Genomic DNA, 14,474 nt, shown 5'->3' on the forward strand with positions numbered 1-14,474 from the left:
AGAGGTGCTCTTCTGAGTCTGGCTTCTCTCATGTGTCCTAATTAATGTCTAAGACATTCGTATGACTGTTTATCTTTGTGGTTTGCTCCTTTCCACAGCTGTACAGTATCCCACTGCATGGAAACAGTACGATGCGCTTACTCATTCTCCTGCTGATGCTTACTTGAGTTCTTTCCAGTTGAGGTTATCATGAATGAGACTGCTACGTACTTTTGTGCAAATCTTTCTGTGGATATGAGTGTTCATTTTTTGCATAACTACCCAGGAGCACAATCCAGAGCAGATATAGACATTAACTTTACACAAAAACCGCCCAAACCCTACCGCAACTATTCGTATCATTTTTCTAGCACTCAAGGTTTGAGCACTTTGATTGCTTCCCACACTCGCCACCACAGGGGCTGGCAGGGCTTTAGACAGCTTCGTGGGTAAGCAATGGAATCTTACTATGGTTTTAATTTGCATTTCCCTGATGACTAATAAGATTAAATGATTTTTATGTACTTACTGGCCATTCATATTTTCTTTTGAGAAATGAAAACATCTAAGTGTTTTACCCATTTTTATATTTATTGAGACCTTTTTATTTTTGTTATTGTTGAGTTGTATGAGTTCTTTAAATATTCTGGATACAAATCCTCATCATTTTTAGAGTATTTTCTCTTATTCTTTAAATTGCCTATTCATGTTTGTAAGAGTGTCTTTTTTATAAACATCAGTTTTATTTTTATTTACTTATCTATTTTTTTGGTACCAGGATTCACGCTTGTGACCTTGTACTTGCCAGGCAGGTGCTGTACCACTGAGCTATCCCCTTAGGCCCTATAAACATTAGCTTAATTGACATTTGCATAGCATGTATTTTTTTATCCTCTACTTTCAATTATTTGGTCTTTGTATTTCAAGTGGTTTCTTGTAGAAAACATATAGCTGAGTCTTGTTTTTTAACTCATTCTAACCATGACTGTCTTCTAACTGGAGTATTTAATCCTCTGTTGATCAGTATGTTTGGATGTGGTGTGCCATTTACTAGGTTTCTTTTTGTCTCACCTTTCTTTGATTCCATCTGCTCTTCCTTCCAGCATTCTTTGAGCTAGTTGCATACTTTCAGTGTTCCATTTTAACCTTTTGCTTTCGTTGCTATCTCTTGCATTTTTAATGGGTACTCTAGAGAACACAGTATGTATATTTAACCTATCACACACTACTCAGTTACTATTGTACTCTATGCCTTGTGTGGTATATGTGTATACGTGTGACAGTACAGTTACATTTACCTTCCATCTCTTGCTTGCTAAACATATATATTATATATTCCATATACAGTAAGAATATTTTCAAACATGTAAGTGTGAAGGAAATAATACGTATTCTTCTCCAGTAACCATTTTCAATGATTTTCATTCCTTGCATTATCCTCCTGGTACCCTTGGAATTAGTTCCCTCAACGTAAAGAACTTCAACATTTCTTGTGGTACACGTATACAAATCTCTTTCAGATATTTATAGTGTTTGTAATATATAATGCTTTCACTTCCTTATCATTTTTGGCCACTGTCAATAGGATACAGTTTTATTCCAGGGCTTGAAGAATGCCATAACATTATCCTTTGTCCTCCTTTGTTTCTGGTTTAAAGAAAACATCATTTACATTCCTGTTCTGTGTATAGCTTGGCTTTATCTGCTTGACTTCAAGATTTTATTTTTATCTTTGGATTTCTGTACTTTACGATGTGATGAGGCTATGGCTTCACTTTTTTATTTATCTTGTTTAGAATTGTTGAGCTCCTGGCTTCTATAAACCGATGTTCTTCACCAAGTCTGAATAAAGTCAAGTCATTATTTCCTTATATTTTAGTGCTGTTACTTATTGTGGGACAAAAATCACAGGTGTATTAGGCCATCTGATGTTGTCTCATTGGTCTCTGAACCTCTTTTTCTTCAACGCTTTTCCTCCTGCTTCTTCAGATTAGATCGTTTCTCTTTAAGTTCACTAACTCTTTTTCTGTCCTCTCTCACTGGCAGACTCACCAGGTAAAATTTTCAATGCCAGATTTCCTATTGCTGGTTCTAAAACCTTTCTGTTCTGCCTTATTTTGTTTTGAGACACAGTCTTACTATGTAATCCAGGCTGGCCTTGAACTCAGTCTTTCTGCCTTGGCATCCCGAGAACCGGGTCACAAGTGTGTGCAATCCTGCCCCACCTAACTCATTTTTTAAAAATAATTTCAGCTTCTCATCTCATCATTTACTCCACATATATTGCCCTGAAACAGAATTGTAACTGCTGCTTTAAGGTATTTATAAGCTAACTACAACATTGTGAGTCTTTTCAGTGACCACTTTTCTCTTGAATATGGGACATACTTTTCCTGTTTCGTTACATGAGTAGATACTGGACATTATCATTGATACATGCTAGCTTCTGTCGAGTTCCTATGAAAAATGGTTTTTGATCTAGCATTCAACTTGGCTAGACTAAAACTCAAAGTCTGTCTCCGGGGCAGTGGACAGCAGCTATAACCTCTGGTTCTTCCATTCTCCAGCTCCTGGATTTATGCTAGGCCAACTGGGTTCTCCCCTACATTCTAGAGTTGGATAGAATTTACATGTATACTCCGTACTTTAGCTCTTCTGCAGCTCCATGCTGGGCTTTTCTTCCCAACATTAGAGCTGCTCTGTCAGTGCTAAATCCTGTCTTCTGACATCTCAGGCCAGTGATGCTGCATTACAGCCCAATCCCAGGGCAGATTAGGGAGTTTTCTCTGGTGAAAGGACAAAAACTAACAAATCTTGCTTGATGCAATTTGTTTTTTAAGGTTATTTATCCTAAGGAGCTCACATGTACTAGCATGAAAATATCCTGAGACAGCGTTAAGTAAAAAGAAAAAGTTGTAAAATAATATTAATATATGACTGCACTTACATTTTAAAAGATACTGTAAAAATACATAAATATCAATAAGCACATGAATAGATGTAGAAACTATTGGCCATAGCTATTTCTGAAGAGGAGACTACAGGCAGTAAAATGCAAACTTCATTTTTTAATCCATGAATTTCTATAATTGAATTTTTATAAGAATGTGTAAGGATTTTTTAAAAGATTGATTTTTAAACAGTCTCTTGGTTTAGTACTATTCCTTAACTCTCTGTTTCAGAAGAAATGCTCTTAAGTTTTACATTACAGGAGTAAACACAGATAAAGTGCCAAGAACTGTGTCTGACACACAGTAGCGTTCAACTGGCACAAGCTGTCATTACCACTGTTATATGGAAATGGTACCTCTTTCATTTGGTTCAGAGGCAGAGAACATGGCCATGAAGCCATTTCCTGCAGTATTGGCGTCAGAAATCATCTTCACCATCATCTTGTTGCCACTGGACACCAGGGCTCCAGGTCGGAATGTGCCACAGAAGCGCCCAATGCGCTGGCCATTGGTGTGGCCATTGTACACGTCCACAAAGTCATAGCGGCACAAATTGTCACTCTCCAGGTCTATGAATCGGAAGTTAAGGACGACTACTTTCCCCTCTGGAACCTGCAAAATAAAAAAGGGCCAAATAGAAAACTGTCATGAAGAAAACATCTGAGGTTTTTACAACTAGCCAAGCACTAAAATAATCACATAAAAAAATACAAGAGGTTAAGTGTACAGCTGAGGCTAAGGCTCTGGGTTTGATCGCCAGCACCACAAGGAAAGGAAGAGGGAGGCAGAAAACAAAAGAATGTTTTCCTTTCTCAAATTTGAACTATGCCAAGGGAAGTTTTCCAGCATATGGCATTCCTAATAAAATACAAGTAATCTCTTTTAACAAACTCTACAATTCTCTAAGGTATACAATCTAATTAACAAGTTTATTTTCATCAAGTTGCAAAATAGTGGGATTAGTTTTATCAAGGGATAAATCATTGCTTACAAAGACTCTCAGTCCTTACTGGACCACAGTACATAGTTTCATGTTCTACAACACCACGACACCCAGACATACGCTTGGCAACAAGACATTTGAAATGTCATTCCCTCTCACAAATAATAGAAAAGGATAACCTCAATACATAGAATGTTCCCATGAAATTCAAAATTAAAGGCTTATCTGGCAGTTGAATAGTTAATTTATAGATAATTAACTTGAGTCTTGAAAAATCTGGATCAAAATATGTATTTATTAAGTCAACCAAGTAATTTTTGTTACAATCATGTTTTCTTTAAGTCACTGAGGTTTTTAATTTTTGGTTTGTTTTCAGGTGAAAATTTATATACCAGGCAATTTTGAAATATATTGCACTAGTGATTAAAAAGATAATCTTACACTTTATCATTAAGATTTTCTCCACTATATTTTTCCCTGTATAATTTCTTGTTCTCTTCCTCTCTTTCAGCACTATGGATTGAACCCTTGGACCTTCACACTGAGCTATATCCCAGTTCTTAATTTTTTTTTTTGAGACAGGTTCTCACTGTCATTAAATTGCTCAGACTGGGATGGAACTTGTGGTCCTCTTGCTTCAGCCTTGTAGAGTACTGGAATTATAGGCATGCACCACCTGTCCAGTTCCCCATATAAAATTCGTAAGATGCTTCCTTTGTTTCTGAGTAAGCAGGGGAAAATGGCTACAAATGCATTTGGTAGGGTTCTCAGGTTAAATGTCCCACTCTTTCTCTGTTCATATCACTTTTTACTTTCTTCAAGTTGCTTGGTCATGAAGTCTTGATCGTATTTGTTTTACCTTTTCAACTGGACAGGTTGCTACTGAATAGTGTAAGGATTTCATTCAATAAACATTTATGGTTAAAAAATATGCACATACAAAATTGATAGGTTGATACTCATCATAATTAACTACTGCATCTTAGACTTAAGGGTCAGGTGACACTTTAACATTAATACAGCTTCTTATGTAAATTTAGGCCATGAATTCTTTTCCCTACAATAAAATCTGTTTTTGTGTCAAACACACACACACACCCTCCTGGCAGTAACTATAATGAAACAGCCCCAAGAAGGGGATGTCTTGGCTTTGTCACAGTTCCATTCTAATTTCTAAAAATATACCTTTATGGTATATAAAGATGCTCCCAAGTCACAGCCTAGGGAGCTGACAACAGAGAAAAACAGTGTCAGTTTACACACTCTCGCTGAGACTTCTGTTGTTTCTGTTGTCATTATGCTTGAAACCTCTTATCCCATAATCAAAATGTTATCAAAATAGGATGTAACATCTAAAATCTTTTTTTTTCTTTTTTGGTACTGGGGATCAAACTCATGACTGACTTCATACTTGCCAGGCAGGTGCTTATGTCACTGAGCTAAATTCCCAGCCTTTACATCTAACTTGCTTTACTCTTACATGAAAAATGACTATTTGTGCAATATGCACAAATTCACACAAATGAGTACTTTAAGTGCACAAAGAGTAATTCAAAGCCATGAGACATAGTGAAATTCCTCATCCAGAGTGAACAAGGGTAAAAACACCAAGAGGTCAAAGGACAGAGTCTGGGGACACATCAGTGTCATCGAGTCTGGGAGATGAGGTCAAACTGCAACAGAGACTGAAGAAGCAGAAGCCACAGAGGCCAGCGAAGGACCTAGGATGAGGACAAGCAGATCGAGTGCTGCTGCTGGGAGGAGGGAGATGAAGACCCAGAAAGACCACTGGGCTCAGCAATACAGAGAAGACAAACTGTCTGTTTTGGTGGCACAGTAGGGCCAAGTCTGATAAAAGAAGATGGAGAGAAAATAAAGTGTGAAAAACTGGTGAAAATGAATACAAACAAGACTTCCAAGGTTTTGCTGCAGAGATGAAGGAAATATGAGGGCAGCCAGAAGGCAAGGTGGGGTCATGTAGGGTTTTCCTAAGAGGCTGTGTGTACTAAGGTGCGTGTGCACACTGCCGGGAGGGAGTCTGTGGGGAGGACAGAGCTGATGGAAGGACAGAGGGACAAAGGCAGGACAGGGAGCTGAGCTAAGGCACAGATGGAGGGGGAGCTGCCTGTGGTAGAGGAAGGATGCTTCTGCCCGGGAAGGCCCGCAGAGGACGAAGGCAGATGGAGGTAGGTCAGGGGATGAGAGCATATGGACCTGTTCTGTTCTGGTTGCTTTTGCTTTGTTGGTGAAATAGAAAACAAGGTCATCAGCAGTGAGTAGAGCGCAGAGGAGCTACTGGGAGTTTAGGAACAAAGGACAAGATGTGTAAATGGATTAGAAAAACTCCCAGGAGCGCTGAGGGCCACCTGAAGTAAACGAACTGACACTGATGGTGGCCTTTTTCTTGTTAGCAGGGGGCCCCACTCCTCTTACCTCTGCTGAGCTGCATGGGCGCTGGGAGGTGAGAGGCCCCATGCGAGGAAGAAGGAGAGATGACTGAGAGACATAAGAACGTAGACAAGGGACTGGCCCTAAGGTGGGATGCGGATTCTAAACCATCATGGACAGGAAATCAGGACACAGTGGGGTGAAGGCAGTAAACCTGGAACATGAGAGAGGCTGAAATAGAACAGCAGTGGAAGTGAGCGGCTGAGCGACAAGAGCGCATAAGTTCATTGGAGCAGAAGAGGTTCAAGACCTCAGCGGTTCCCCACGCAGACACTGAAATCACAGAGGATCCTGATGAGGAAGAGTGGCTAAGGCAGAAACCGTGAAATAGGAGCTAGAATGTGCAAGACTAGCTGGGCGTGATAGTGCACGCCTATAATCCCTGCACTCCGGAGGCTGAGGCAGGAGGATCCTTGAAAATTTGACACCAGCCTGGGCTAAAAAGTGAGCTCCAGGCCAGCCTGAGCTGCAGAGAAAGATCCTGTCTCAAAAAGACATAAATAAATAAATAAACAAATTGTGCAAGCCTGAGGACTCCAGGAATCCTGAACAGGGAGAGGCACCGCCTGACAAAACTTCCTTTCCTTGGCCAGCTCTGTTTTGATATTGCTTAGAAATTTTTCATTGATGCTTCCCTGAAGCTGGTGTTGAAATCTGACTTCTACAGGCCTTAATTCCAATGGGATAAATTATTCCCTCAAACTCTTTACCAGATCACACCACAGTGAAAGTTGGGATTTCTCTGGGAATGAGACAAAGTAGATGATTGGCAACAGAAACCACTGTAGGTTACATCACTTCCATTTGAATACATGTTCACTGGAACAACCCCGACTAACATTCTTTGGGAATAGTGCAGAGGTGACTGGCACTAGTGAGGATCTGCAGCAACCAAAGACTGAGGTCACCTTGAATGGAGAAATTCAAATGAGATGCACGCTGCTGTGAGCCCTTTGCGTGAAACATGTTTTTCATTTGTGCATAAGCAGTCCACTCCAGACACACTGCAGTCCTGTGATGCACACCCATAAGCGCTCCGACAGCCATCTGAAGGACTTCAGAGCATATGACCCTTCCACTTGAGGAATCTGTAATTCCCTTGACTTTTCTTTGCTAAGAATATTTTTTATCTCATTTATTGTTTGTCTTTTGAGATAGGGTCTTGCTATGAAGTTCAGCCTAACCTCAAACTCCCTGCAATCATCCTCCTGGCTCGGCTTCCCCAGTGCTGGAATTATAGATGGGTCATGAATCTCAGCTGGAAGTCTTAAGTCTGAACTGACAGTGTACCTCAGTCACAATTCCAAACTGTTGTTAAACAGGTAAGTTATTAAGTAAGGAATATCTCTGTAATCTCCATGTAAAATACATAGCTCTGTCTTTGTGTCCTATTTTACTTTTTTGGTATCAGGAATTGAACTCAAGACCTTTGTCTTGCCAAGCAGGCTCTTGTGCCACAGAGCTGTATCCCTGACACCTCTGTCTTATTTTAAAAGTTAATGAACACAGAATAATCTCTACACATCACTGCACAAGCTAAGCATCCCCGAGCTTTTTGCTGAGGAAAGAGAAGGGAAAATGAAAATACACAGGGCCTCACTGGCTGTTCCTTTTAACCTGGAACATGTGCTCATTTTTCACTAGTGCTTAGGGTCTCAGTTTCAAGGTCACCCCTTCCTGGAGCCATTCCCATAAGCCCAACACCTCAACCCAATCGACAGCTTGTCCTACAGGTTGAGAACAGAGTGGTTCAGCTTACTTACTTAACTGTAAAAAGAAATGAGGGGTGGGAATGGGGCGGCAAAGCTCTCCCCAGCTACTGTCTTTGCCTCAGTGCATGGTCTAAAGTAGAGGGTCAACATCAAAAATATTTTTAAATGAATGAATCTACTGGGTACTAACATAAGCACAGCTTCTTTGCACAAATCATAGATAAGGTTATACACTGGTCCCACCTCTTTCATTCTAGTTTTCTTACTCTGCCCGGCAGGAAAGCACTCTCTTTTCTAAGTCATCTCTTACAAAAAGAAAATACATGTAATTTTGGGAACTTTATATTTCAAATCTCCTGGCAATGCTAGTACTTAATATAGAAACTCAGTAAAGGTGTTTTTGTTTGTTTGGTTTTTTTGGGGGGTGGTAATTAGATGAAGCTTCTAGTTTTGTGAGATTATATTGACCAGGGAATTCATTATCTGTCGCTAGGAAAACAATTCCATGTTCCTGTTTTCTTCCTACCAACAGCTGAGTCCTGTGTGAGCCAAGCCTAGTGCTGCAGTAATGACCTCAGCTTACCCCGCGGCCCCTGGGATGTCCTCACTTTCATAAGCAAATGTGCCAAGTTACTTGATGCCAGGGTTCCTGCAGCAATCAGGGAACTGCATTTTAAGCTGATGGTTTGCATTTTCAGGATACTATGAGCAAAATGCAAATATGAGGCCAGCTTCCCTGGTGTGGAGGAGTATACGTCTATACAAATGACAAAAATCTACAGCATTTCTGCCTATATCAGTTACTACTCTGAGTGGAAAAGATCTGTTTTTAGAGCATGTCTAATATTTTAAAAAGTCATTATTTTAATTTTCTAAGATTACCCTCTTTCACAAACAGACCTCTGGTAACTCATGTCCTCAAATACGGACTACAGTTTATTTATACAAAGCCCAAGAGGAGCCACATGCAGCTCTGTGTCATCTTGCTCTAAATGCAATTCAGAAAATTTTATATACAAATTATGTGCAAATAGGTGGTAACCTTTCATGACAAGGATAAATCAGAAGTTTATGAAATCTAATTCACAGACATATATGCAAGTATTTCATTATTATTCTTTTTAAGGGAAATCTTATGTGTGTTTAAAAATTAAGGTTTTTGTTTTTTTGTTCTTAAAAAAAAGGTCTCACTATGTAGTCCAGGCTGACTTTGAACTCACTATGTAGCCTAGGCTGGCCTGAATGCTGTAAAAATAAATCATGAGCCAGGCATTGTGACACATGCCTATAATTTCAGCACTCAGGAATCTGAGGCGAGAGGATCACCATGAGTTTGAGGCCAGCCTGGGCTACACAGTGAGCTCAAGGCCAGTCTGAACTACAGAGTGAGACTCTGTTTCAAAAATAAACCACAGCAAACCAAACCAAATCAGGCCAAACCAAGCCAAACCAAACCAATAAGCATGTACTGTAATAAGTAGAAACAGCGTGTGATGACATGAACATTTATTTTGTTGTTGGAATTTCACCAAAAAGGAATTAGGAAACCCCCTCCACAGTCAGCCCACACCCAGTCACAGTGACCTGCTGAAAACCACTACAAACCTTGCCACCCATTGGAATAAAATTTTCATCTTACTCATGGTGTTCGCTGGTAGGTAGTATAGATCTGGTGCCAGGTATTTTTCTAAGCACTCTACACATACATCTCATACAACCCCATACAGAAACCCTATGGGTTGATAGCATTAGCCCAGGTTTATAGCTCACAAATCAGGAAACAGCAGTGAAGAGAGAAGATGCTGTGCAGTTTGGCCCTTGCCTGCCTCTCATCTTTACCCTTTATGTAACAATCTGGCTGTCTTGTCACTCTCTTTTCTGTTCGAGAACTCCCCTAGACAGTTCCTACCCCTGGGCCTGTTCAGTCTGGTTCCTCTTCCTGGCGCACCCTTCTTCCTGACATCCAAGTGTCCGTCTCCACCTCAGCACTGAGGTCTCAGCTGCAAGGTCACCTCTTCACAAAGGCTGATCCTGAGTCCCTCACTGAGTCACTTAGATCACATGGCTATGTTATTTCTTCACTGATTATTTACCATTCATCAGTATGGAAGCTACAGAGAGCTGCTTGTCCAGCCCATACAACTTATCTAACAATTATTACTCAAAAAATACTCATCAAGTAAATAGCTAGGATACTCAACATCTTTTTTAAAAATGTGCACACTAAGATTCACATTTATATAATGATGTAAACATGCTTAAAAGTACTGGAGAAGCATTACCAGTATCAAAATGGGGAGGAAAAAATTGCTTGGAGTGGTTATGAAGACTTGTGCAGGTCAGCTATGGAGCCCCAGACTTTTACTTCCCAGTGTTTCCTGTGCGCTGGCTGTGGCGGTGACTAAAAAGATGCTCCTGAATCTCAGTCTCCTTGCTAGCTACAGAGGAAGGCGTGCGTTGCTATGTACCTAGAAGCTGAGAGTCCTTGGTTCCCCTGCAGTTAGGCTGAGGCCACGTGACTTGGTCCTGAGCAGTAGAATGTAAGTGTAAGTGATGCACCCCACCGCCAGGCCCAACCATAAAACATCCTGCACAACTGTTTCAGAGTTCTTCAAAGGAGAAGATTCGGTGGCTAGGATTCAGTGGTTGTCGTACCCTCTTCAAGGATGCCCTCATCCTCATGCCTCACTTCCTTCCACTAGATCCACCTCCTAAAGGTTCTACCACTTCCCAGTAAGACCCCAGCCTAGGGATCCAAGCTCCAACACACTGGCTTTTGGGGAGCATCCAAGACTCAAACTAAGGTAAACATGCTATCGTTTTAATGTTCTCTATAAAAACCATTAATCACTGGAACCACCATCATCATCCCTGACTCCTTTATCTGTAGCTGCTTGGCTGGGGTTAGAGGGAACCAGCAGCACTTTCTTTGTTTTTAGAGACAAGTTCTCCCTATGTAGTTCACACTGGCCAAAAACTCAGCCTCCTGTGTACTAGGATTATAGGTATGCACCACCACATACTTCTTGAGCTAAGAAAAGAAATTGTAGTAGTAGCGTTTTTGTGATGATGGGAATTAAACTGGGGCACGGCACAGGAGGCAAGTGCGCTAGCACTGGGCTACATTCCCAATCCACACTGTTTCATCTGACTGACGACTTGGCCACAAAATGAACAAGAAGAGCTGGACTTCAGATTGTCTCCTCTGCATAAGGATGAAGAACATATCAGAAAAAAGATCATGGCTGTGGCCTGGTCTTTCAACCATGTAAGGGAGACTGATCTCAAAATTTTCTAAGTGAAATATGGATGAGGAAAGCATGAAAAAAAAAAAACAAAACAAAAAGAAGCAGAATTCTGAATAATAAGAACTAGAAGTATAAGACAAGTACAGCCATAATGGGGGGGAAAGGCAATCATGCCCTGGCTTAGGCTGTGGCTGGGAAGGAGACACAGTTTAAATGAAGGTATTCCTTTCCACAGGGGTTTGTCTTCTGGTTGTCACTAGGACCTCACTGTGGATATAAGCAATGGCAAATTTTCTAAGCAAGCAATACATTCACCATCAGCTTTCTTGGGAACTAGAAATTCACTACTATGAGCTTTCTTTTTAGCTATTTGTTCCTGAAAAAGTTCACTGCAAAAATAAAAAACCATTACCAAACAATAAAATTAAAAAGCTATAGATTCATACCTAGGAATAAGTTTTAAAAGCACTTAAGCCACAGTATTTGGGTTATTCTACTCTAAGTAGGCACCTCTATTTCTTAGCATGTACATGATACACGACATATACACGATCACTGGCTGGCTGGCTTTCACATTAACTGTGCATTGAAAAGCGCACTTGGACACTGCATAGGTACAGAACACACTTTCAGACAGACCACAGCAAAAAAATGGAAATACAAAGTGAAATTCTACCAAGTCAATTACTTTAAAGCACCTATTAAGAGTAGTATTTCTTTTAAAACAATGAAAAACCCATTGATAAGACATGAGACACCCCATACAAATCCGAGCTTCCAAGGATAAAAGAGGACATTTGACCACCCATGAAACCACAGGCCCTTAGGAATTCTATGCCTTTTCTCTACCACTTGAAGCTCTCCCACTGGACCCTAACCACAGGTTCAATGAAGAAATTGATGCTGAATGCATAAAAGAGGGAAAGAGGAGTAGAATTCTTTTACTGCCAGCAGAATGAAGTCCAAACTCTTTTGTATAATGAAGGACAAGGTCCATCTCAGCCTGAATTTGGAGTCTCATCTACCTCACACAGCCTTTGGTGTGTTGAGCGTCAAAATACTGGTGCTCAACCCAGCTTTTCCTTTTCTTTTTCTTTGAGGTCACATGAGCATCTCCTACCCGGAGTATTTATTCTTTCCATCTCTATTGACTATTGAACCTTACGTTGCACCTTATGTTGAATCTGCCCCCACCCCATGCCCAGATCTGGACGCCCTTTCTTTCCTCTTACACCTACTGAGCCCACTCTTTCCTGTTTGCCAGGCCAGACCTCTCAGCATCTACAGGTCTCACAGGTAAGGTCTATGGCACGTCTTCTTCCTTGCAGGAGACCATGGACCTTGCATGGGCAGGACTGTCCCACTGATTCCTCTGGATCTCAGGGACTGAACTCCAGTGCAGAGGGCAGCCAGGCATTCAAAAGCACAACGATGGAGAAAAGTTTCCTGTCTCCATCTGACATATTTTGGCCTCAGATGTATGAGTAGCTTTGGGTTTTTCTGTGCCATTTGATTATTCATTCTGTAAATCAACAAGTATTCATTAAATACCAGCTGCTGACACAGGGGTACACACAGCTATGATAAAATATAATTTCCAAGGTCCTTGATGCGGAACCTGGCAGTGCCTTCCTGGTGCAAGTTTGGGCCTCACTAATACCTGTGAGAGATGGAACAAAAGCTTGTTGATATGCCTGTCCCAAGCAGTCTGCCTTGTTCCAGTCTCCTGGTTCCAGTCTTTCAATCCACATGCACAGGATTATAATATTTTTTTGAAAAATAGAAATTCTACCTCTTTTTCTTGTGTTTTATCACAGAGAACTATGGACAGGTCATAAAAGTTAAATCTGGTCAATTTCTCTACATCTTCAAAAAATGGGAAATAAAGCATGTAAGTCATTTTAACACACTCTCCAAAAATTGTCAAGACAGAACAGGATGAAGACAGTTGGTGAAATTTTTTGGAGGAATAAATGTCCTTCCTACCCTAAAATACTAACCATGTTGTCTGACAGTTATTTTTAAGGGCAATAAATATAAAAGCCAAGAGAGGACTTTGGCTAGCTATGGGCCTTTTGGTAATATGGTGCTCATGTTTTCTTCTTAATGACACAAGAGTTTTTTGTTTTGTTTTTTTTCAAAAAAACTTTTGTTTTTAGAACTTTTTAATATTTATTTTATTTTTAATTTAATTTTAATTCCCACAAGTTATGTAAACATTATATACTATATATATGTGCTAATAAACTAAAATTACTTTAAAAGAATCTTTATTACTACACATGTACTCTTTCCTCCCTCTTGATTTTTATGTGATGACCTATGGGGAAAAAACCTGAAACTGAGATTTCCAAGAAAATACTTTTGTAATCTGGAAACTCACTGGATAAATCTGTAATGTGCCAGGAACATAAAGTTATAGTGATATTTTACTAAGGATGAAACAAAATATGGAAAGTTGGTACATGTACTAATATAATAAAAAAAAAGCATTAAAACATTTTTTAAGTAAGTTTTTTTTTTAAATACTCGTATAATGAAGAAGAAAACGTGAGTGTTATATTACAAGAAGGCCTTCTCTGGGATGAGAGAAATCACAGAAAGGTAACAAACACATTCAAATCAAGGCAGGTACAAATGTGAGCATTAATGTCTTCTCCAAGGAGTGAGCAGCAAGGTATACATGATAGCATTAGGTAAGAGAGAACTCTATCTCTTGTTGAATCTAATTCCTTCCTTCCTTCCTTCCTTCCATCCATCCATCCTTTTCCTTCCCTGTTTAGGGCTCTGCTTTTCATGTAAGAGGCTTTCTTCAAATGCTTTAGCATTGCTCAACTGCCCATTCATATTCAGAGCTGAGGGGAGGCTAATGGGAGCTCTGTGGCTGAGACTGTCACCTTGGTGTCACCATGAAAGGTCTCCCATAATGCCTTGCCTGAGACGAAAAGACCTTGCTGCAGCTTTCAGGAGGTCTTATCATCCAGTACATAGACTTTTTTTTTTTTTATTTAAAGAGAGAAGAAAAAAAAAAAAAAAAGGACATAAAAAAACAATGTAGTAAAAGGGTACAAATAATACAGTATTTCTAGAAAAAAATATATATAGTACGAAATCACCAGTTAACAGGCTACACATTGTCTTCCCAGAAACAGTTGTCCATATCACTAAATTAAAGCATATAAAGTGAACATTC

The 14,474-nt window shown here is 40.0% G+C and overlaps 1 protein-coding gene across 1 annotated transcript in view; it reads right to left on the bottom strand.

Annotated features, from left to right (window-relative positions):
• The window catches only part of Pcolce2 (procollagen C-endopeptidase enhancer 2), a 69,978-nt gene that overhangs the window by 15,821 nt on the left and 39,683 nt on the right, over window positions 1-14,474 (bottom strand). The window contains exon 3 of the mRNA XM_063249125.1: window positions 3,287-3,542. Coding sequence (XP_063105195.1) covers window positions 3,287-3,542 — 256 coding nt within the window. The remainder of the gene's footprint in view (window positions 1-3,286; window positions 3,543-14,474) is intronic.

This window comes from Cavia porcellus, unplaced genomic scaffold (genome assembly GCF_034190915.1).
Source record: "Cavia porcellus strain 051 isolate PalLab524CR breed Dunkin Hartley unplaced genomic scaffold, mCavPor4.1 scaffold_5, whole genome shotgun sequence".
In the NCBI taxonomy this organism is placed as follows: Eukaryota; Metazoa; Chordata; class Mammalia; order Rodentia; family Caviidae; genus Cavia; species Cavia porcellus.